This window comes from Lissotriton helveticus, chromosome 9 (genome assembly GCF_964261635.1).
Source record: "Lissotriton helveticus chromosome 9, aLisHel1.1, whole genome shotgun sequence".
NCBI classification, from domain to species: domain Eukaryota; kingdom Metazoa; phylum Chordata; class Amphibia; order Caudata; family Salamandridae; genus Lissotriton; species Lissotriton helveticus.
This window is the reverse complement of record NC_136070.1, coordinates 283,533,199-283,555,315: the sequence shown is the minus strand read 5'-3', so window position 1 is coordinate 283,555,315 and position 22,117 is coordinate 283,533,199. Positions and strand designations below refer to the sequence as shown.

General features: G+C 44.1%; 1 protein-coding gene across 2 annotated transcripts in view; it reads left to right on the top strand.

Annotated features, from left to right (window-relative positions):
- Positions 1 to 22,117, top strand: part of CEP128 (centrosomal protein 128) — a 704,507-nt gene that overhangs the window by 75,920 nt on the left and 606,470 nt on the right. For both annotated transcript variants that reach the window (XM_078659994.1, XM_078659995.1), the window contains exons 6-8: positions 5,437 to 5,528; positions 6,532 to 6,604; positions 19,885 to 20,001. In XM_078659994.1, coding sequence (XP_078516120.1) covers positions 5,437 to 5,528; positions 6,532 to 6,604; positions 19,885 to 20,001 — 282 coding nt within the window. The remainder of the gene's footprint in view (positions 1 to 5,436; positions 5,529 to 6,531; positions 6,605 to 19,884; positions 20,002 to 22,117) is intronic.

Below are 22,117 nucleotides of genomic sequence, written 5' to 3'. Positions count from 1 at the left end.
CAACTGGATTTCCGCCAGCGGATTCACCCTTAGTGCTAGTTGGGTCTTTTGGATACGTTCCTGGATCAGCTCCCGTTGTGTGTCCTTAACCTTCCCCTGAGTATGTTTCATTGGTGCCGTTCCTGGCACTGCCGACACCAATCAGCGGCACTGACTTGAGCATTGTACCCAACTCCGATACCGAGCTGGACCGGCATTGTCTGACATCGACTCCAGCGCAGACCGTACCAAGACCCTCTGGGTTGGAGACAGTGTCTCCCTTTCCTGACATGCTGTGTAAGGAATATGATTAGAGCTGAACTAATGATACTTATGGTTATCCCGATCACCTAGAAGAGCCCTTGGCTGAAGATAACTGGTATGAGGAACTGGCAGATGCCTGTGGTCTGGACAATGGCCTAGTATCTCCTCTTGGCGTGGCATGGAGCAAGGTGCTTCATTTGCCATGGTGGTGAGGAGGACAGCTGAGGTCTTTGACCTTACGCTGTCTTCGGTAGCAGTTAAGACTATCATCTTGATACAGTTACTTAAACCTCGGGTAGGCCCGACAGAACCTCTTCTCCTCTTTATTGAAGCCCTCACTTATGTTCTGCTTAGGGCCTGGGCCAAGCCCTGCACAGGCCCTCCTATGCGAAGGATGATTGTGTGCTGTCACCGCCCCAGTACTGGTGATCCAGCTTTCCTCTCAGCATCCCACCCCGTAGAGCTGGGCAGTTAAGTTAAAGGTTAAGTCCGGCATGTTCCCTATCACACCACTGGTTAGGGAATCCAAGAAGCTGTACATATTCACAAGGTAGATTTTCTCTTCCACCAATCTTGCACTGTGGTCTGTGAACACCGCGTGCTTCTTGGGCCAGTATTCCCACAAAGTTTGGGACTCGGTTACACAAGTCCTGCACAGGGTCTTGGCGAAGGCACAAGCCATCCAGTCCCAGGCTATTGATGATAGCAAGGACACGGCAAAGTTCACACTGCGCTGCTGACTGGACATGACGGGCTCGTTATGCAGAATAATTGTTTTGTCAGAGACCAACCGGCTTTTCGGGCAATGTCCAGGCATCTCTTATGGACATGCGCTTCGATGGCACTCTTCTGGTTGGCGACAAGGCAGATTCATTGCTCGAGTGCTTTAAAGGACAAAAGGGTCACTGGCCTGTCATTTGTACTCTCCACGGCCCCACACCAGCCCCATTCTGCATTTCGCCCCTTCTGTGGCTACGGTAAGGGCTACCAGCTGTACCCATTTCCCCCCTAGCCACCACTGCTAGCAGGCTCACCAGACCTTTCGTGGCCATGGACGCGACTCCCACAAGCCTCGTGGGACACAAGGCCAGCGATCTGAACCCATCCCAGGGAGCCTCCAAACTCCTTTATATACCCTCATCATCATGGGCTACCGGTCGGCAGCAGAATTCAGCACCACCTGACATGATTTTAGTCTATAATCTCGGACATGTGGGTGGCTCAAATTGTTCAGCAGGGTTACGCCCTTCCATTCATGGAAACCCTTCTGCCTATGCCACCATCTTCAGATCGATGGGACACAGTGCAATTCTGCGTTCACCCACTGGAGCAGTGAGTCTAGGATTTCAAGCTATGATTGTGATATTTCAGCCTCTATCTTGGGTTTCATTGAGACTGACTCTGAGGTTGCTGAGTATCCCTGCCTCCTGTACTGTGCTGGTAAATCATCGCTGATGGCATATGCAAGCTCTGCAAAGTGACATACAATTCCAAATGGCACACCATCAGGGGAATCTCTTTGATCTGGTCCAGATATCAGAAGGACCTGCAAAAGGCCTGCATTGGTGGCTGGTGAATTTCGATTTGGTCTGTGGCAGATCCCTCTCCCTTCCCCACCCAGACCTCACAGTGGTGATAGATGCGTCCCTTCTGGGTTAAGGCGATCGTCTGGGAGAGCTGGAAATCAGAGGACTCTGGTCACCGGTGGAGTCTATCGTTCCACATCAACTTATTGGAGTTGGGAGTGATTCAAGAAGTATTGAAGTCCTTACTACCATCCATCAAGGGATGCCTGGTCCAGGTATTCACGGACAACACCAACCCACGGTGTTCCTGCAACAAGCAAGGCAGGGTGGAGTGGGCTACTTTCCCCCGGAGTCACTAGAGGACCACTTTCTTTGGGAAGCGGGCATCACCCTGTCACAGAATTCCTATTTCCACCACACACAAGATGACAGCATTCCTATTTTCGTGTTCACTTCAAACTTGTCACCCTAGAGGTGTGTCCAACCTGGCAGTGTAACACGCCTCCTGCATAGCTAATTTACCCACCTATCCGGGTGCCAGATGGGCCCTGGGCAGAGAGTGGCATTTGCCCCTATCTGGGTAAGCCTTGGGTTGCATTTCAAGGGGCATTTGAAACCTCATGTCTTGATATTCTGATTTACCAGCCTTCCTGGAGGAGGAGGTGATAATACCTATCTCCCAAGCAGGCATTGTTCCTGACCTCCTGAGAGCATGGGCTCTCACCCCTGGGGGGTCAGGACTCATCTGGGTGGCAGGTTGGACTGGGGAAGTCACCCAGCCAGCTAGAGGGCTAGTAGGTTTTCGGGGGTACCTCTAAGGTACCCTCTGGGTGTATGTATTAAGAAATCCAACACTGGAATCCATGTGGGTTTATTAGTAGAAGGTGTCTGATGCCAACAAACATATGTTTCAGTGAAGGCATTATGTAAGTGGGAAACACGTTTTGACTAGTGCGCAGGTACTGGTAAGATGGCTTCCCTGTTCACTTGCATGGTCAGTAATTGAACTGACCTGCACAGGGGCATATCTGCTCATGCAGATATGTCCTCCCATGTAATATAATGCAACCTGCCTTAGGACTGTATGACCTGCTGTTGGGGTGAGTTACAAATATTACATTCTGGCACACAGGTGTGTGCCATGTCGTTTTCAATTTGTGGAACACCTTGTCACGCAGCCTGCAATGGCAGTTTGTATAGGTTTGGTGCGGGGTCCCTTAGAGTGGTACAAGAGATGCTGCAGCTCTTAGGGACCCTTTTAGTACCTATGCCCTAGGTACCAGAAGTACCACTTACTAGGCACTCAAAGAGGCGCTAAAGGCCTGGTCACTTGGGGATCAAGTTACCAGTTGTCTTGTTTTGGGGGAAGAACACTGGCACTGGGGACCTGGTTAGCAGGAATGTAGTGCACTTCATTCAAAGCTGCACCAAATATCACGCAAAACGTGGGAGGACTAATGCAACAAATACCCACTTTCCTACAGATATCGAAAGCAATTTCTGATTGGGTCTTTTCAAAACTGTGGGCTGAAGCTAAAGGTTGCACTTGAGGATGTGACAGTCTTTTTGGGCTCTGTTTCCTGGATGAATGAATGTTAATGTTTTCATCTGTCTTTGGAAGTGTATATCCTCCTGGGTGCTTCTAATAGTGGCTGGTAATGAGCTTTAGAGCTTGGCATCTAGTACTGACAAAGCAGTGCCTCCTATATATTTCTTATGGTAAGGTGGTATGATGGTAAATGGTGCAAACCTGGAGCGCAGTGTTCTGTTTTATTTGTATTGCTTGGTGCTTAACTTGTAGGTAGAGTGGTACTTTTCCTTCTGGGGCTCTGTGGACAATACAGAGTACCTTAAAAATGTCTCGCTGTTGGTAGCTGGTGTGGTGATTGCAGCACTAGGAGCATGTGTTCTCATGGGTGAACATGGAGAAAAAACTTGTGACAGCATTTTTCATGAGTTGTGTTTTGCAAAATATAGTCTGATGGCATAGTTGAGCCTGGAGATTATGATTGTGAGGATGTGTTCCAGTTTGTTCATATGTAAGGTTGGGGAAGATGAGACATAGTTTTTTCATTGTGTAGAAAGCACTTTGTGGTGTAGATAACTGGTGGTATCAAGGATAGGTCTGAGTCCATGGTTATAAGTTTCTAACTTATTTTCATGCTTTGGAGGAGCCTCAAGTTCATTAGACCATATGGCTGGTATTATTGCCATTTACCACAGGTCATAATCTCTGTGTAATGCGGTATTAAGCTTTAGTTGGTTATTCACCATCCATTGTGGCAGTCTTCTGGGCTATCCATTTTAAAAATGATTTGGGTCTCATCTGCTTAGTTGTAAAAGGTGAGGTTGAATTACTTAATCAGGTTTGCTAGGATGTTAGGTTGATGTTGAATAATATAGGAGATATGATAAACCCCCGAGGCATGCAAATGTATAGTGCGTGAGGAGCTGATGTGAAATGCGGTAGGTAAACTACACTTTGTCTGTCTGTGAAATTTTAAGCAATCAATTTTGGAGCATTTAATTGACTCCGAGATAGTGGAGTCTTTGTAGTAGCGCGTGGTACTGAACAGTGTCAATTGCAGCTGTTAAACCCAGAAACAATAGGGCAGCTATTCCGTTTTAGTCCTCTGTGAATTTTAGATCATCCCAGGTGGATATGATGGCTGACTCTGTGCCTCTGCATGCTCTGACATTAGGTCATTATGTTGTGTGAAGTTTTAGAGTTGAGTAAACACTGCTCTCTAGAAATGTTCCCTAAGAATGGGCCATTTGATATGGTCTTGTAGTTTGCTGGTTCGATGGGCTGAGGTTTTTCATCTTGAGGAGAGGTCTAACGTAAGAGGTTTTCAGCGCAGTTGGGAATGAAACTAGTTCCAGGGACTTGATGAGTAGGCATGTGGCTACTTTCTGTGCATGGGGTTTGCAGAGAATATCTTTAAAAATCATTGGCAGTGCTGGGTCTGTAGGTTATCCTAGTGGGCTGGCTGCAATGACAATATCAAGGAAATCTTTTTGTTACAGGGTATTGAAAGTATGCACCAATAGATGATTATTGTTGTCTCTTCCTATAGTGGTTAGGTCGTGTGGTGTTGTCTGCATTCTCCATTAGGTACTCTTCAATCTTTATAATATTTGAGATCAGTTCATTAGACGTATTGTCACAGAAGTCTTGAGATTGTTGTGTTTGTGAGTTTTTGCACTCTGGATTGCAGACGTCTGAAAGTATTTTAGGGAGTTCTTCACAAGGGTTTTTGGCTTCAGTTGCGTGCGTGCTGTAGTGGTGTCTTTTATAGTTCTGATAGAGCTTTTTTGTACGTTGAGGATCTACGCTGCTTTTCTTTCAGCTTTCTTTCAACCTCTTTGGTTGAACATATTCAAACACATGATGCTAGTAGAGGTTCACAGAGCCAAGTGCTTATGACCAAGTACCCAGCTTTTTGTTGTGAGTGCTTTTACTTTTAGTGGGAAGACAGAACGAAGGATTTGGAGAGGATTGCGAGGCTTTTACAACCAGGATAAAGTGTTTGGGTCTTGAAGAGGGAATTCAAAAAATGCATGCCCGCGCAATTTACTTCGATGGAGACTGGTGTTCATGATCAGTAAAACCTCTTCGTTTGGTGCTGTGGTAAATGACTGCCCTACTGTCTCTGTTTTTACCCAGGTTCATTCTTTGCACCAGTCACTCCGAGACCTCAGCAGCGAACAGCTGCGGCTGGGTGATGACCTCAACAGGGAGTTTTCCAGAAGACAAAGGTACGCTTGGCACATGAGCTCCCTACTTCTTGCTGATGATCAGTTGTACAATGCCAGATGTGTATACGGCCTATGCGGCTGGACTGAGTTGTGCAATGCCGTTCTCTCGCTGGTCGCTCATGAGGTCAGAGGCTGCTTTTCTTACATCATGATGCAATACCATTAAATTCCACCTTTTGCTCCTCGTCATCCAAGAAAATCATATATGTATGTAAATGTGTATATATGTATGTACATGTCCGAAAGGCTTTCCGGCTCCACTCGCTCACGTCCTGACGAGATAGGTGCAAGTCCCGGGTGCCGAAAATCCCCGGAAATATTTTCGAAAGGGCTGACAGCTAACATCCGCGCTGCAGTCACACAAGAAGACTCGCACTCCAGGGTCTGTGTTTTTAAAGATGTTTAATGGCGACGCGTTTCGACCAAACGGTCTTCTTCCAAAGCCAACCAAAATCAAATGTGTTCACCATTTTATGCACAAAGTGTTTCACATAATTACCAAGAAATAGAGGTAGGACTGCTCTATTTACAAGAACTACAAATGATAAGAACTACCATGAAGGTAGAAGACAGACTTTACCAAAGTTAACAAAACCTGGGTTAAGTACTGTTTTTAACATGTTCGCCGTATACATATGCAAATTCATAAAATTTAAATTAAATTAGATTCAATCATTGTAATATAAATTATAGTTATGCACTGTACAGTGTAGAGTGGAAATCCTATTCAAAAATTTTTGCAAACAGGATCTTCAAGATTTTACATAATACCTTGTCATGTTATCACGGCCAAGTGGCCACATTCTCCACAATGTAAAAGAATTTTGAGAATTTTTATGAATTAAACGTCACGGCCAAAATGTACGTATATATATATATATATATGTATGTGTGCATATATGTATCACCTACGTAATCTACATTTCCAACTGTCACTATAGTTGTCAGTCCGAAAGACAAGATTATCGGACCCCTTTAAGTGTTTTGACCTGTCTTTCTACAGGGTCGAAGTTGAAACCAAAAAGACCTTGGATCATTTATCCGAGCGGCTCAGTGACCCCCAACGGCAAGAATCGGTAAGAGTTGCAATGTGTGTTCATTTGCTGCACTACTAGTTTGTGTACCGTGCCTCCATGCTGACATTTCTCAGCCCTGTGGAACATTATAGAACAACAAATAATTAACCAACAAATATTGCACAAAAACTGGGAAACAAATCTATAGTTCATTACAGAAGTCAGCGCAGGTGTTGGTAAGTACTAGGCCTCACTTTACTGCTGTCATTTCAGTCTTTCTCTAGATCTGATTAAGGGTGGACCTATTATTTATTATTATTATTATTATTTTTATAATTGTGTTCATTTGCTTTTGAAACTGCCCATCGGTGTTGTTTGGATCCTTTTTTTTTAACCTTCATTTATGATTTTCAACATCAACAAAGTTAGTCACTTACAATATATTAGTCATGTTCCTAATAAGTAACATAAATCCACTGTGCATTACCTATGCTGTATAATCTCCGCTCATTTTAATAAATATTTTACATGATCTTCACTTTAATCACAACATACGTTCTTTGGTTAACATATGAGCACCGGTTTCCACTGCACCACTTACACTTTCAAATGACATTACTTTAGGTAGCCACTTGAACTTATCCCTTCCTAATCTTCTGACTGGTATATTCCATAAATCACAGAATTCTATACCGGAACTGACTTTCCATTCCTCTCATTTGCTTGGTTCCTTAGCAGTGCTTAATTTGTAAAATAATGAGTGCCGGGGCCCAAAGGTCTAGTCAGAACCCCGCTGCTGGTGCAAATAATTGCTGTGCACCTAATACCAAGGCCGCATAGTCTTAGATCCACATGATCAGAGACGTTTTTAGGCAGGGGAAAAGTGGGCTCTGACCCAGGGCCTCAGATTTTTAGGGGGACTCCCTTTTAGAGTCCGCTCTGTTCTGCAGTCTTGTCCTGTTGACCTGGAATCATTCTTACACAGATTGTTTTAAATACCGTTTTCCTTTGCTTTATTTTCAATGTGGGTGATAGGTAAGCGTCTATTACAGACATTTTGTAGAGAAATGTGTTTATGTTAAATGCAACAGCCTTAAAAAAGTTTCTTTAAGATCAAATCAAAACCTCACATATGAGAAATGGGAGAGTGTGACAGAGATTATAAGCAATAATATTAGTGAGCAGCTTCTGTGTTACAATATTAGAAACACACATCATTATTCCTGAATCTTACATGTAAACATAATTATAATTTGGACAAGTGTGCCTGTGCACTGTCAGTGACCCGATCAAGAACGGACATGTAAGAGCTGATATTGGATCATAAATTCTAAACTGTTCCTAACAGGGGCCCCCGAAATATGCTTGACCATGGGCCCCCAAAATCCTTAAGATGTACCTGCACATGTTGCCTGTTTAATCCGCTACCAGGCACCATGTGCCCCTATATCTCACTCTTGCAGGTTCCTGCTAACCCCCTTTGTGATGTGTTTTCCGTCTTTCTCTTCCTCATTCATTCTGCTTCGTTTTCTCCTCTCTTGGGAAATGTCTGATGCGGACAAATTAGTGCTGGTCCCCAAAAATGAGTGCTGGTGGGCTCCACCTGCAATCACCGGCTCAAACTAAGCCCTGTACCGTAGTGATTTTTAAAGGATATTGCAGGGAAAGTCTGAGATTGACCTGATCGATAAGTAACTTTAGATTTGTAATATGAGTCCCGAAGAGTGCATGCACAATATGTATTCCATAAATGGGGGCGCAGTAACTTCTATTATCCTAGCCATGTTTAGCCATGTCTATATCCTTCATTTATGAAAACAAGTCTTGAGACAACACTGCGCATCCAACTAGCATTTTCACTGAATTCTAACTCCAGCTGCACAATCAGTGGAACACGTCATGGCTCTCGTAGAGATAGAGAAAGCATCCATGATCCTCCATTGAGGGAAGGCCGCATATGGCTTCTGTAAAAGTCTGAACCCATTTGTCATTTGTCTTGCAGCAAGGGCAATAAGAAGTCTGTCTCAATTGTCCTACAAAGGCAAAGCAAAATAAAGCTGATTACAGTCTAAAGTGTATTAAAACCTCAAATACAACAGCATGATTTTAATTTCAATCTATTTCTCCAGGATCCTTTTTTAGTTTAATGGGTTATTTGGACTAAAACGGGCCGAAACCTCACTTTTCTCATACGAAACTGTGAGAAAACAGATTTGAAATAATATTCTCACCAAAGGGAAGTTTTGTGTTGAAAATATTTTTGGACCTGGAAACTAGCTGCAGTATTAGCCCACAGCTCATCTGAACACGACCAGAGAGTTGTTCCTCAATTTTCAGAAAATCCCATTTTACTATTTTCGCTGGGCTGAACCCGATACAATAAAGATGCGAAGAATAGAATGACTTCTGTATATAGGAGCGACAAGGTACTTTGTTTCCATCAACGTCCTGAATGGTAAGTCTTCATCTCAAACAATCCTGCTTTTGCCCATGCAGAGTTGGGCTGACCTGTTGAAAAATATAAAGTTTCCTTTCTCCTTCCACTATTAGCTTTGTTATTGATTCCTAAATGCTGTGCCGCCATCTCTTCGCCATCGTCATCACAATGCAATCTCTCGTTGCATTGTGTGTCCTGATCGGCATCATTGCTTCATGCACCAAGATACTCACATAGGTGTCTAGTCCCCTTTTAGGAACGTCTTGTTGGGCGGCTTCCTGTAGAAAACATGTATTTCATTAACATACATGTTAACCTCTTCCATGCTCATGACGGCTCCCGGCCGTCATGAGTCACGGTGGGTGTGTGCTGATGACGGCCGGGAGCCGTCATGACCAAGCCCGCGATTGGAATCTCAGCACTGCGGCGGAATTCGCGCCGCGGGGATGAGGTTAACAAGAACATGAGACCTAATCAACCCTGGCGAACATTAACTGGGTGAAAAAGAGTTCATCAGCCAAGAGGGGCATAAAATACAGGTGCAGTGTCCTGGGCATACATTATCTTAATAACTCCTTGAACCCCTAACTTTGCTACAGTTCCAATGTGCTAATCAGAGAAAGACCATGCTCTTGTAATTGAATGCTTGCCTTAGCTCAATTTAATTCGATGTGTGAAGGACCCTTATTCAGGGCAACCTTTTTGTATTTAAGAACTGGGCCAGCAGGCTGCTGTTCTAATACTCCCCACTGAATCCTGCTAAGACCCCCTCAGTCGTACAACACACACCCACCACTCCACAGAATGTATCTCCCAGCACAGAGTTTAGAGTGGGCCTCAAAGCATAACATTGTGTAACAAGTGGGAGCACAAAAGGTGGGGGCCTTTATGATGATCAGAAAAATAGTAGCCTCTGCCAAGAAAGGGTATACATCCTTAGAAATACCTGGACCGCGCACACACACAGGCTACATGCCATTGAACCAGTGCTGGGCTTACACAGGCTACATTTGATGAATTGGGATGCTGGAAGATTAGTGAACCCCCTTTTTGCTCAAACTACAAGGAGGAAGGACATTCTCCAGTGGTGGTCCAATAACCTCTGAGGGAGATATAAAACCTTTGATATTACACATGGAATTTAAATCAGTAGTGCGTCTTCTCTAAAATTGCCCGTTTACATTTTTACCCGAAACTGTCCCACGTGGACATCAAGGGCCAAAATGTATTGGCCTTTCTATCCAGGAGTCCTACTCTTTTATGCTGTTCTTGTTCATAGGTGCTACCAAGTTAATACGTTTGATTCTTAAAAAAAACAACATAATCCCTACAGTGGGGCTGCATGCTAAAAATGTGCGTCTGCAATCCCTTAATGCTCTCACTCTATAATTGTCTAAAAATTACACCTTTAACGGTAAGAGGGATAATACTTTGCACCAAGGTTGTCACGCGCCACTTAGTAACATTAGGTAAGAAGCACTATATAATAAGTCCTGACATGATTTTAGGGAGTATTTGTTCTCAATGGGGTCGGGCCTCCACCACAATTTTAGAGGCAAATTGTTCAGAGTTACCAGGATCCATTTCGGGTGGCAAATACGGTCAAATGAACTAACCAAACTGGGAATATCCTGAGGTTTTTGTGTCCTTACTATGCTTCTCTACGCCGGCCCCATGGCTCATGCATCCTGAGGGTGCTATATTTGCTTTAATCTACTATGTTGGAGCAAACTTTTGATCCGAATCCACTCATGGCACTTCTGTGATATGTCAAGCCACTGAGTCCAGGACGCCGACGATTTACCGCTATGGCTTTACTACTAGCCAAATAGCTCTCCTGTGGGGCAGCAGCAGAACACCCACAGCTGATGGCTGGCTGCAAGGCATGACGTACTGCGATATCACTAGTGAACTGTATGCATCATTGCATCCGTCATCTTCTAGGCTGAAAAACATTCGCCTCCCCCTTCGTACCTGCCTCCTTTCAGTGGATTCTGATGTATTGGACAATGCTGTTGACTTACACACATGAGCTCTACTTTTATGTTGGATGCACGCTTATTTGACCAATGGATTTCCCTTTTAGGTTTTGTACAGAACGAAAAAGGGCCAGTTATTTCACATAGATTAGGGAGACGAATGCAGACGTTTAGCTGTTAAAACTACTTTGTACAGTATACCCTATTCTGGACCGACTAATTAGCAATTGGATGATAAAGTGAAAGATTTAATTGCAGGAATGGAGAATTCCTTCCCTGGTGATTCCGGCTCCCCCTGCAGCGCCTAACTCTAAGGCTGTTGGGCTTTTTGATGTAGCTTTTTGGTTGAAGAACAGAGTAGGACACGTTTGTGCTAGTAACTGCGTACTGCTGGTTGTCGTTCGCACTGGCAGTCCTGTTTTTGATTACTGTTTCTTAAGATTCATGTGTTAATTGTTGTCGGGGCTCGTGATCTGGTGTTTCTTTTGTTCCAAAAGCCACAAGATCATCAGTACAAGTTAGCAGCAACAGTCCCTCTAGGCTCGGTCGGTCATCTCCTAAATGGAAGTTGATATCTGCCTTGGTGGGCGGGTGTCACAGTTGCTGTTCCTGTGCCTAAGCCCCAGGATTTTGAAGTAAGCTCGAACCAAAAGATGGTGGCAAAAAAGAACGTTTATACAGGGATCTTTTTATGCTGCTAATGGACTATTAAAACACAAAGCCTCAGGGGCGTTGAATAAGTAACACCACATGTCCAAACGAATTAGCACAGCAATCATAGGCGCTGTACCCAGGAGAATGCAATATATCTTTTTAAGTGAGGGTTTCCTGGCTGCAGATGAAGGCCAGTCCTTTAATCGCCAAACAAGTCCCCCTGCATCAAGTAGCTAAGCAGGATATATCATGGAAAAACTTATGCACGCCTCATTTAGTTTCTCCTTCATGTGAAGCCTAAAGGTTCTGCACCACAGATCTAACTAGAAGTTGTTCCTCATGCCACTCAGAAGATTCATAACCAGCGTTGGCAGAGTTAATAGGTCTTTGATCAAAAAGGCTGACTTATTGGCTTTGCCAATGTTTTTTACTGGTCACTAGTGTGTGCTTGGCCAGCAGTTTTGTAGTGTGTTTCGATTAAAGAACATCCATACAAGATGGCTGTTGATTCGTGAGCATATGACTCGTGGCGACCATTTTTTTTACCAGTGAATTAAAGTATAAAAAAATGCGAAGAAAAGTGGCAATGTTCGTAAAAACACATAGGAAGGGAGCAAACTTTGCAGCTTCTGGGCCCCTTGTTGAAAAAAACACACAAAAAACCTTGATGTAGACAACAACGCCATCTAGTCCGAGGTAAAGGTCCCTCACAAAGCCTATTCAAATTATATGTTATGTTTTGTGAAAGGTTTTTATTTCAATTTGCTAAATAATTAAACGAAAAGGTTTATTTGTGGGTCTCCTTTTTTATCCGTCTAAAAAAAAATACACTAAAATCCAATACAATCTTGACAATTTCTTCATTTCCGGACTTTGTTTTTTCTAAACGCAATGCTTGCAGAAATTCACATTTCCCAGTAGATGGCGCCTTATCACCAAATACAAACCGAATTTATTTTAGTCTTAGTAGGTGAACGACGCAGCCTGAGACACGATCTTTAATTTTCCGACGAAAGTACAACCAGTGAATTCCGTGCAATAATTTCCGTTACGAAGGCAGTCACTGTCCTCTATAAATCCTTCTGAATCGCATTCTCCTCGCGTCTGTACGGTCTCAGAACAGTAGAAGACAAAGCGGCGCCCAGAAAAGTTATATACTAGGAATTTTATACCGGGTGCAAAACCGGTCGGCTGTGGACTCTCCCCTAATGCTTTATGAACGGGGCGCAAGTCTAGTGGCTTCAGGTGCATAGATACGTGTATACTGGTGGTCGAATAGGTGCCATGCAGTTCCGGATTACCAAATAGGGCCTATGGGTCCCACTCCTTTTAGGGGCCTGCGACAACGGATCAAAATAATATTGATTTGATTTTGAAAGACAATTGCAATCAAGCTTTCTTAAATATGGTTTCCAAAAGATAGAAAAAAATGACCCAACTCAAACAAACGAAAACTTTACATTAAAGACTATAGAGAAAATAGTGTGTTAATGTAATGTACCTATAACTTCTTAAAGTACATAAACATCAGCTTCACATAACAATTTGTCTCTTAAAAGATCATCTTCTGGCAACTGTCAGTTTGTAAAAAATCAGGGGCATTAGGTATTAGGAGATCATATGCAAAAAGGAGAGGGGGGCTGAAATTTCGACAGTGCCAGTTTAAGCTGGCCATGTCATATTTTACATCAACACGTAGACTTTACACCTGCATTGTATATACCACCAGAAATCTGTATTCTTTCCGCGTGAGATGGCAGATGTGAACAGTCGGGGTGCTCCTCGAGTGTGAAAAGCACCCATTGTTTCGAAGTTATGAGGCCGTGATCGTAGTTTGGCTGGAACCTAACGCTTGGGGTTCGTGGCAGACTCCTCATTTGCAGAGCAGTATGGTTTAGCGCTATAGCTTGGAAACCACCTCTATTTTCGGGTTTTACTAGCAGTTTCAGAGATTTTGAAGTAGAAAGTCCGATTTTTCATAAAAATAAGACCAGCCCATTCATCTTAGAGATGCTGAATTGGTACTTTGGCTGTGGGCCACCAGACACCGTCTGAGCTCCACACACAGGCTTGTTTTTGCCTGTACGCTGCAAAAGTGACAGCTGTTCCATCCTTCCCAGTCAGTTTGGTCTCATCAATAAAGCCAAGAGGAGAGACTTCCGCCTGTGCATCTTGCGTGTCTGGCTTTACGCCCTTTAAGGAATCCTGATTCATCTGCTATTTCTTTGGATAATGCTAGGTGTGAATCACACCATCATCAGTCCCTAGATTTATATCTAATTTATATTAATATTTGTAATATTTTTCTGATGGGAGCTCTGCTGCTGCTAGGGCTACTACTACTACTACTACTACTACTATTACTATTACTATGTATAGATGGTAATCATGACCAAAGTGTGTATGTACAGCGACTCATGGGTGAACAGTGACTGTGGTCTGGGCCGCAGTTCTCCAGCAGCCTTTCTTGAAGCAGTGTGCTGTATTGTTCAGGGACATGTACAAACCTCCCCATGGGCTTGTCTGCGTAGAGAACGAGTAATATTAATTTTTTCTCTGCCAGGCACCTGCCCATATCGCCCTGGCCCTTACAAGTTTGTTGGGGTTTGTTGCCCTTGAGCCAGCTTCCCAGTGGTTCATTTTGTAAAATTTCCTCCACATCGTTTTAAGATTTTTAAGAGGTACAGCTACTTTAAGAAGTTTACAGTCTTGGTCACCATGTTCCTTCCTTTAGGTGTAACCTAGTTGTATCTTTCTCTTCTGGGTTTTAAACCATAGTCTATTCTGGAGATTGTCATCGGACCCTCCTGGGTTCAAAAGACACACACACTCAAAAATTCACACACAGGCCCACTCACACACACTTTGAGCAGGTCTGTAGCTAGTTTTGTCCCGGAGCCGTTTAAACTTTGTACCATGTTGGTTATGAATTGCAAAGGATGGGAGTCCTGAGTAAGTAATAAGTCTGCAATTGTCTTTTTTACTGGGAACTTGACTCGGTCAGGGTAGCGAAGCAGAGCAGTCCAAGGCCTACTCATGGGAGGTGGTGTGGGCTAGTATTCTCAATTCGATGGCACGCAACAACAACACTCAATAAATTATTAAGTCAGTGCTTTTTCTTCATGATACACAAATACATGCCGACTGGATGTGTATGCCAGCACTCCACCCACACTATAGCTTGCCACCCTCCCTGTGGCCCGACACATATTCCGCTCTTGCCGACACTCCCGCACACGCGACAACCCCACCACACACCCCACCTATAATAATAATAATTGGAGAGGATGTGGTCTCGCGGCTAGAGCTGCCGACTTTGGAGCTGGGAGACCAAGGTTCGAGCCTCGGGGTCGACTCCACATCTTGTGATTCTGGGCAAATCATTTAATCTCCTGGGGTTTACCAAAAAAAAATTAATGTGACCTTGTGTAACGTAACTGGTGCTCATGTAAAAGCACTCCAATACCTTTGGGTCAAGTTCGCGCTGTATAAATCTGCACAAAAAACATCTAATGGCCTCTTTATAGCCCCTCCGTGGCATGCCTAGCAGGTACCAGAGCCACAAACACAACATCCTTGAGTAGCACTACACATGCTCGCTAGCCTGATAGCTGGCCTCTGTTACGTGCCGAGGACGTGTGAGCACTGGCTCCAAATATTGTAATCTGTTACCTAGGAATCACATAGCACTCAAAACGATGTACTATTACCCTTTTTTGTCATTTCTCACTCCTTATTCCCCAGTTTTTATTCCTATCCCCAGTTTGTTCAACTGATTGAAGGCTACACAGTGTATCCTAAACTCCCTTAAGTAACTTTAATGAGGGCTTTGACAGGATACTGCTCGATACTTAGTTTGAAACCACATTATTCAAAACTACACTATGCAGAGAGCTCCCCTTATATTTGTTGTAATTTGTCAACTGTGCAGCCAATAAACAGATTTGACAAAAAAGTCAGTGCTTTTTCTTTTAAAAAAGAAAAATACATTTATTACACACACACACACACACACACACACACACACACACACACACAACTAAATAATACACATTAAATTGCAAATATATACATTCAGATAGATGGAAGTATAATTGGTGTCACCCTAATACAATATTCTAGCCCTAGTGGGCCCTGAACCCCATATTCACAATACCCATTGCCCCACACACCTATACCATATGCAGCATCACAATATCAAGGCATGCCGGTTTAAATAAGGCATGCCTATTGGCTTTGTCAAAGAGTTACCACAATAATTAGAATAACCACACTAGGATTCCCCATTGTATCACCATTAAACCAATGGAATCAATAACCTTCAAATACATTAATTTTAGTGATTAGTATTGTATTGAGTCTTTCTTTACCTGTTTCAGGCCACAGAATGTAGCCATAGCACCAACCACTCTGGTCACAGTCCAGAGCCAAGAGCAAAAGCTACAGCTCCATGGAATGCTTAAATCAATAATAAATCTCCAGGGTCGGGGATGTAGTTGCCTGGGAGATGTCTGGTACATTTTTACAAAATAGAAATTAAGAAAGAGAGTGGGCCATGCTCCAGCTGCTGATCTTCTCTGACCTAAGGGATGAGGTCCCTGAGCGAGAAATACTTATGTTGGGCCCGGGGGGGATGAGGCCCCTGGGGCCTTAAGAGGTGCAGGGATGGGGACCCCATTCACGCCCCTCTCTCCATATAATGAAATTAATTAAGATAAAGATTTGCCGACTTCGGCCCTGGCCCACCCCGGGGGCAATTTTTCAAGTATGGCGGAGCATCATACACTCGTTTTTCTTCCTTTCTATTTTAAACGCACAATCTTTCATGAGACATATCTCTGGCCCTATTGGGCCAGTTTTGTTAGTAATTGGCTCATTTTGCTCCTGGTGACCAGGCCTAGCCATGGTCCGTCTGTCCTTTAAAGGGGCACATTCTGTGAGGAGTTGGATTTTCAGGCTCCCTGTACCAGCCTTCTCCAATGCCAGGCTCCCTTTGCCCCTCTCCTGCTGGTGGAGGCAACTAGCACATCCCCTCCACTATCAACCAACAGAACACCCTCCATGCTGCACTCTCTAGGTCCCAGAGACTCCTGCCTGTCTTGCAGAGAACCTGTGGTGGGGCTGTGGAGTCCAGGTCTTTTCCCCAAATGGTCATTAGATTGCATAAGGTGGACAGTGCCACTGGCCCTGGAGAGACCCATCATAGTCCTGTGTACTCACCTGAAGTCAATGTCCTTAGTCCATCCTTGCAGGGCATCGGTTCGCTTCTCCTTCCAGCTGGGCATACGTTCCACCGTCGCCCCTTCCCTGGTCCTAGGTATCCGCAACTGCCTCTTCCTTGTGCAGTGTTTTTAGGTGGGTTTGGAAAGTTCTAGGCACCCCTGACCAATCCTAGGATACCACATCATCCCTCCACCTCTCCCCAACCCTCCTGCATAGCTTTCTGGGACAGTCCATAATAGTGACTTGAAGTTTTCTCTGGAAAGAGCTCCTGTGAGAGCCTCCATTCCACCCCGGCTGATATAACTACTTGGGCCCTTCCCACCAAAACCTAAAAGATGAGCCCCTTCTGTGTTGTCTTCAGAGGTTTGGCAATCCCCCTTTGTTCTTTTGGGTCTGGGTTGTCCAGCCTGAGTGCAGTGTGACAAGCTAATTATAAGATGCAGATTTCCCCCTTGCCTCTTAACTCTCCCAAGAACTGGGTCCATTACTGATAATTTTTCCTTTTGGGTGGGGAGGGCTTTTATACCTCTGCTGGGTGGCAGAAAATTACCAGGGCACAGTAAAGGGGGGATGTGGGTGGTGTGGGGGGTGAAGGTCACAATTGCTTGAAATCTGATTATGAGCTGAGCCAGAGAAATATGACAATTTCTGAAGTCTCATAAGGTGTAGACTCAGTATGTTAGAAACAGCAAATAAAAAATTTGACTTGCATGATTTACCCCAGTGTAACACCTTGCTGGAATATATAGGCCTACGTGGAGCAAAACGGCACTTTAGGGCAGATTTTGCCTATATGCATAATATATTGATAGCCCTACAAATTTCCCAGTAAGCCCTACCGAGCTAAACTATGAATGTCCACTCGTATTATAAGGCCCTCCACAGGTCAGCATCCATCATGAGAGTCCTGTCTGTGTCAGGATAGCTGTGCTCAGTTACTGGGCTGCGAACAATGATAGTCTCACATGTGCAGCCCACACATGTGTTCATGTGTAACCAGCCCAGTGCCCTTTACCCTAGCTATGCCACAGTGGAACCCGTTTGCCTCAAACATTCTACTACCTTTCTAGGAAATGTAATCTGGGTCCTGATGTCCCTGCCAAATACAGCCCACAGCAGGAATGAGTGAACTTCTAAAATGATATATTGCCTATTAGCTTGGGACCATTTAGATCATATTAGGGACTCGATGTAAGTCAAACAGTCCTGTCTACCTGAGCTGGGACAGAATATTCCAACTTTAATTACATGAAGTACATAATTCCAAGGCTTGCACGATGGTGAGAAGGTTCTGGCTGAGGGAAGAAAATTCATAAATTAAGGGTGGAGATCTTGTCCTGTTAAATCCCTGTTACCTATCCACCACCACACTTTACCTCTGGAAGAATGTACTATTTCCTGAAGCTAATAAGAGGAACTGGGTCTGGCAGGCTCCATCAAGCTTGTTCACGCGTCTCCGCTGTAGGTGGAAAAAGACTGTTTTACCTGGTAGGCATCACCTGGAAGTCTTATACCTGGACCCATTAACCAGTAGATTGAAAACGTGTCTCAAAAAACACACAGTTTGCGTAATGTTCCTCCCCTTAGTAGCTGCCACCTTTAAGACTGATGGCCAGCGCGTAGAGTTTTTTTGGCAAGAAGTGCGCTTTATTAATGTCCTTCACTTAAATTCATTTTTCGGTTTTGCTTTGTGATCATTATCTGCTTCTGCAAATGCGGAACCAGAATGCTGTCAGCCTGCTACTTTCCCACCCAATGGGAGTATGTAGCCACCTGCTGCTATGGTTTCAAGTGCTCTTTTCCTATTCATGTGTCATGCTGTGTTCCTGTCTGGGGAATTCCTTGTCGCTGAGGGATTTAGCCCCTTCCTTTACTTTGTCTACTTGAAAATATTTCTTCTCTTCATTCCAGTCTGAGAATTTTAGAAAGCGTTGAATGCTGCTGCTACACCCCACACTTCCCCCAAACCCACATCTCTTGCCCCTACCTCCTTGTTGCGCTGTCTTTCCTTCTCGGTGCTACATACTTGCTTTCACTGCATGCATTTGTAGAGTGAAGTACCCAGGAGGATTTAAACGTGGCAGGTCAGCACAGTCCTGTGACAGCCTGTTTCTTCTCACAGTCTGACAATGTGAAACTGACTGTGTTAAACCTGGGAGATTCAATATCACTTCCTGGTCTTACTGCTGCGTTCTTTGTACTCCACTTACTCAAGGCTGAGCCTCGTCTAGGTGTGCTGGTATTTCTGAAGTACAGGCTGGGCTCCTCCCCATCTCACATGATGTTTACAAGAGCCTTGCAGGAGTCTACTATACCCAAGCATTATCAGTTACCTGTGACTGCACTTGGACACCTTTGGATGATTCTAGTATTTTTGACAGATGAACGACCCTACTATTGGTTTACAGATATTTACAATATTCCTTTCAGTGCTTAATTTGAGCCAGTGGTTTCCGGTGCTCGGCACCTGCACTGAGTTCTCAACACTGACGCTTGACCGTCTGCCACAAGTTAGCGCTGTGTGGATAATTTAGAGATGACCACTACAACAGTTAATTATTAGTTCAATATACATTCAAAATGACTATTACCTGCAGCCCAAGCCATTCTTATAGCTTTGGGGGCCTGAAATGGTCTGAACTGTCACACTTGTAGGAGTGTGATGGTTAGTAGTTGTGTTGTTACTACCATTGGCAGCATAGCAGGGGCCATGTGTGGTGCAAGCTGCAGTGGCCTCTTAATAAATTAAATAAATAAAATATATTATTCTGAAAGATATTACGAGGGCCCTTGCACTTATTTATTTGATTTTTTTTTTACAAAGTAAGCACTGAATTTAGCTTATGCACTTAGGAACCTAGATTGATTAGTGAGAGGCCTTCTCCAGCTGGGGCCTCCAGTAGGATACGTTTCCCTGATCTTCTCATAAAGTAAGTCATCCAGATAGAAAATCCCACCTTTGCCCTTTATTGATTCAAGGGTTGCTCGCTTTAACTGCTTCACTTAGCCTTTTCACGGTTGTTTATTGATCTTTCTATCTTCTTTAGGTTTCTGAGCGGGTGGAAAGGAGGCTTCAGGAGCTGGAGAAGGAAATGCGCTTGGAAAGGCAGCAGGTTGAGCGACGGCAGGACCACCTGGGCCAGATGTCGGTGCAGCTGCAAGAGGTACGTTGGGGTAATGCCTCAATTGTCCATCTGGATGCGTGCATTGGGAGGACTTTCGCAGTCCGAATCTGTGTAGCTGTAATGGTGTGTAATATAGTTGTTGTAGGTATTTAAAGTGTATGATCCTTAAGTTACAATTAGCTATTAACCTTCCAGTGAGAGTGCAGCCAAATGTCCAGTCCTTTTGCGACAACGGTGGAGTCAGTACGGAATTTCTAAGACAGCCACCCGCATTGCTATGTCAGGGCCATGTGGCATGGTTTGGTACCTATGATTTGGGTACTGTTAAGACCTGTTATTTTCAGTGCTTACAAATAGCAGATGCTGCGGATGGTGAATAGACAAACACTATGAGAATAGGTGGGATGGATGGTGCTGCCTTGGCTTTGAGGAATAGTACAGGAAAATTGCTTCTTTTGAGTTTTAATAAAGTCCTTCCATCCATGCTTCGTGGTGGACAGGCGGGCACTGTAGCGAGCTGTCTCTGAGGAACAGTGCTCATGTATGGGCAGAGCCCATTGTTGTGTGTCTAGGAGCAGCTCTGGAGCGTGGCTGATATAAGGCCTCCAACCTGGAGTTAGAGCAGTAGATGCAAACAGTGCACAGCCTCTCAACAAGGAGGTGCCGCTTCAGTGGGAGTTGGTGCAAGACCTCTCTTCGGGGAGTAGAGTTGCAATGGGAAGCAAAGCAACTTCTCAAATGAGAGTTGGAGTTGGAGAAGAAGAGGAGGATCAATAGGAGTCACACCGTGAGTACACATGTGTTTTAGTATATGCACACAAAATAGCAACTTGTCTCACTTGGAGTAAATATGAAGATGACGCCAAGTTTAGCAAATGAGATAATAGTGCTTACGTCTTTGTAAGCCAGTTCACATACGCTATATTTCAGTGCTTGAGTGGGTTGAAAAAGTTGAGGGCAAGAAGTGAGATGGTCGCTAAAAGGTGTTACCATAGAAGTATACCTAGGAATCATTTTGGAGAGGTGTGGCACATTTACTTGTGTATGCTAAATATCCTGTTCTTGACATAGTGTTCCACCTGAATGGCATTTGGGTGCGTAACTGTGAGTTGCTGTTATTGCATGCAGACACATCACACTACAACCAACACAAATCTGACAGGCAGACCTATTGGGTTTTCCAGTGCTTGTTCGCCGGGTCTCCTAGAATAATTTAGTTTGTTGTCATCTTGGATAGTCTGCCTTTCACTTCACTTAGTTCCCAAATAATGAACATTGAAGAAAGTCTACACTTTTTTTCATTTTATTTATTCTTTAAGTATCAAAAAAGTACTGTTTATGGTGAACAGTTCATAACATTCGAAAATGAAATCCCACTGCTTTGTTATGGCGATTCAAAATGTGTAACTTGCAGAGGTTCCGTGATCCATATATGTCATGTACTATGCTCTTAGGGAGTTGTTGTGTAAGCAGGAACAATTCCCAACAGGTATTTTTGAAATGAACTATCCAATTTTGGTTAGTGCAGGTTCTGGGATCAATTTCTAGTTATAGACTGATGCAATTCCCAAAGAGAAGAACCACGCACTGTTATAAACTGGTGGCAACAACTCCCTAAGTGTGTAAGAATAACAGGAGGAAACCCATAAACCACGTTGGGATGGGTGTGTAGTGTAAGCAGGAACAATTCCCAACAGGTATTCTTTAAAAGGCAATTTCAACAATCAGCGGGGACGGGCGGCACCTGTATAAATCCGTCCGATTGAGGGCGATGAGGGCTCTCTGGGGGTAGCTTGTCTCGCAATGTATGCAGGAGCTAAGTGCCGCCCGTCCCCGCTGACCCGAAATTGAAAACCCACGATCAGCCGCGGACCTCTAAATGACTGCTTGAACGACTGCATCCACACGCCACCACTCGGGTGACGATCACTGCCTTTATCGACAACCCTGTCCTGATGATGATCCCGACTCACGGGGATCGAAACGCCGTCGACTTCACAGCCTAACCTTATGGCGCACATTATGTTTTGTACTCCTAAAAAACTCATCTATTCATGTTTTAAGTGATTACTACTTGATCCTCTGGAGCCATTACTGTGTATATATTTTTTATAATTTGTCACTATGCGCCGACCACGCTGTTCACCTTAGCACT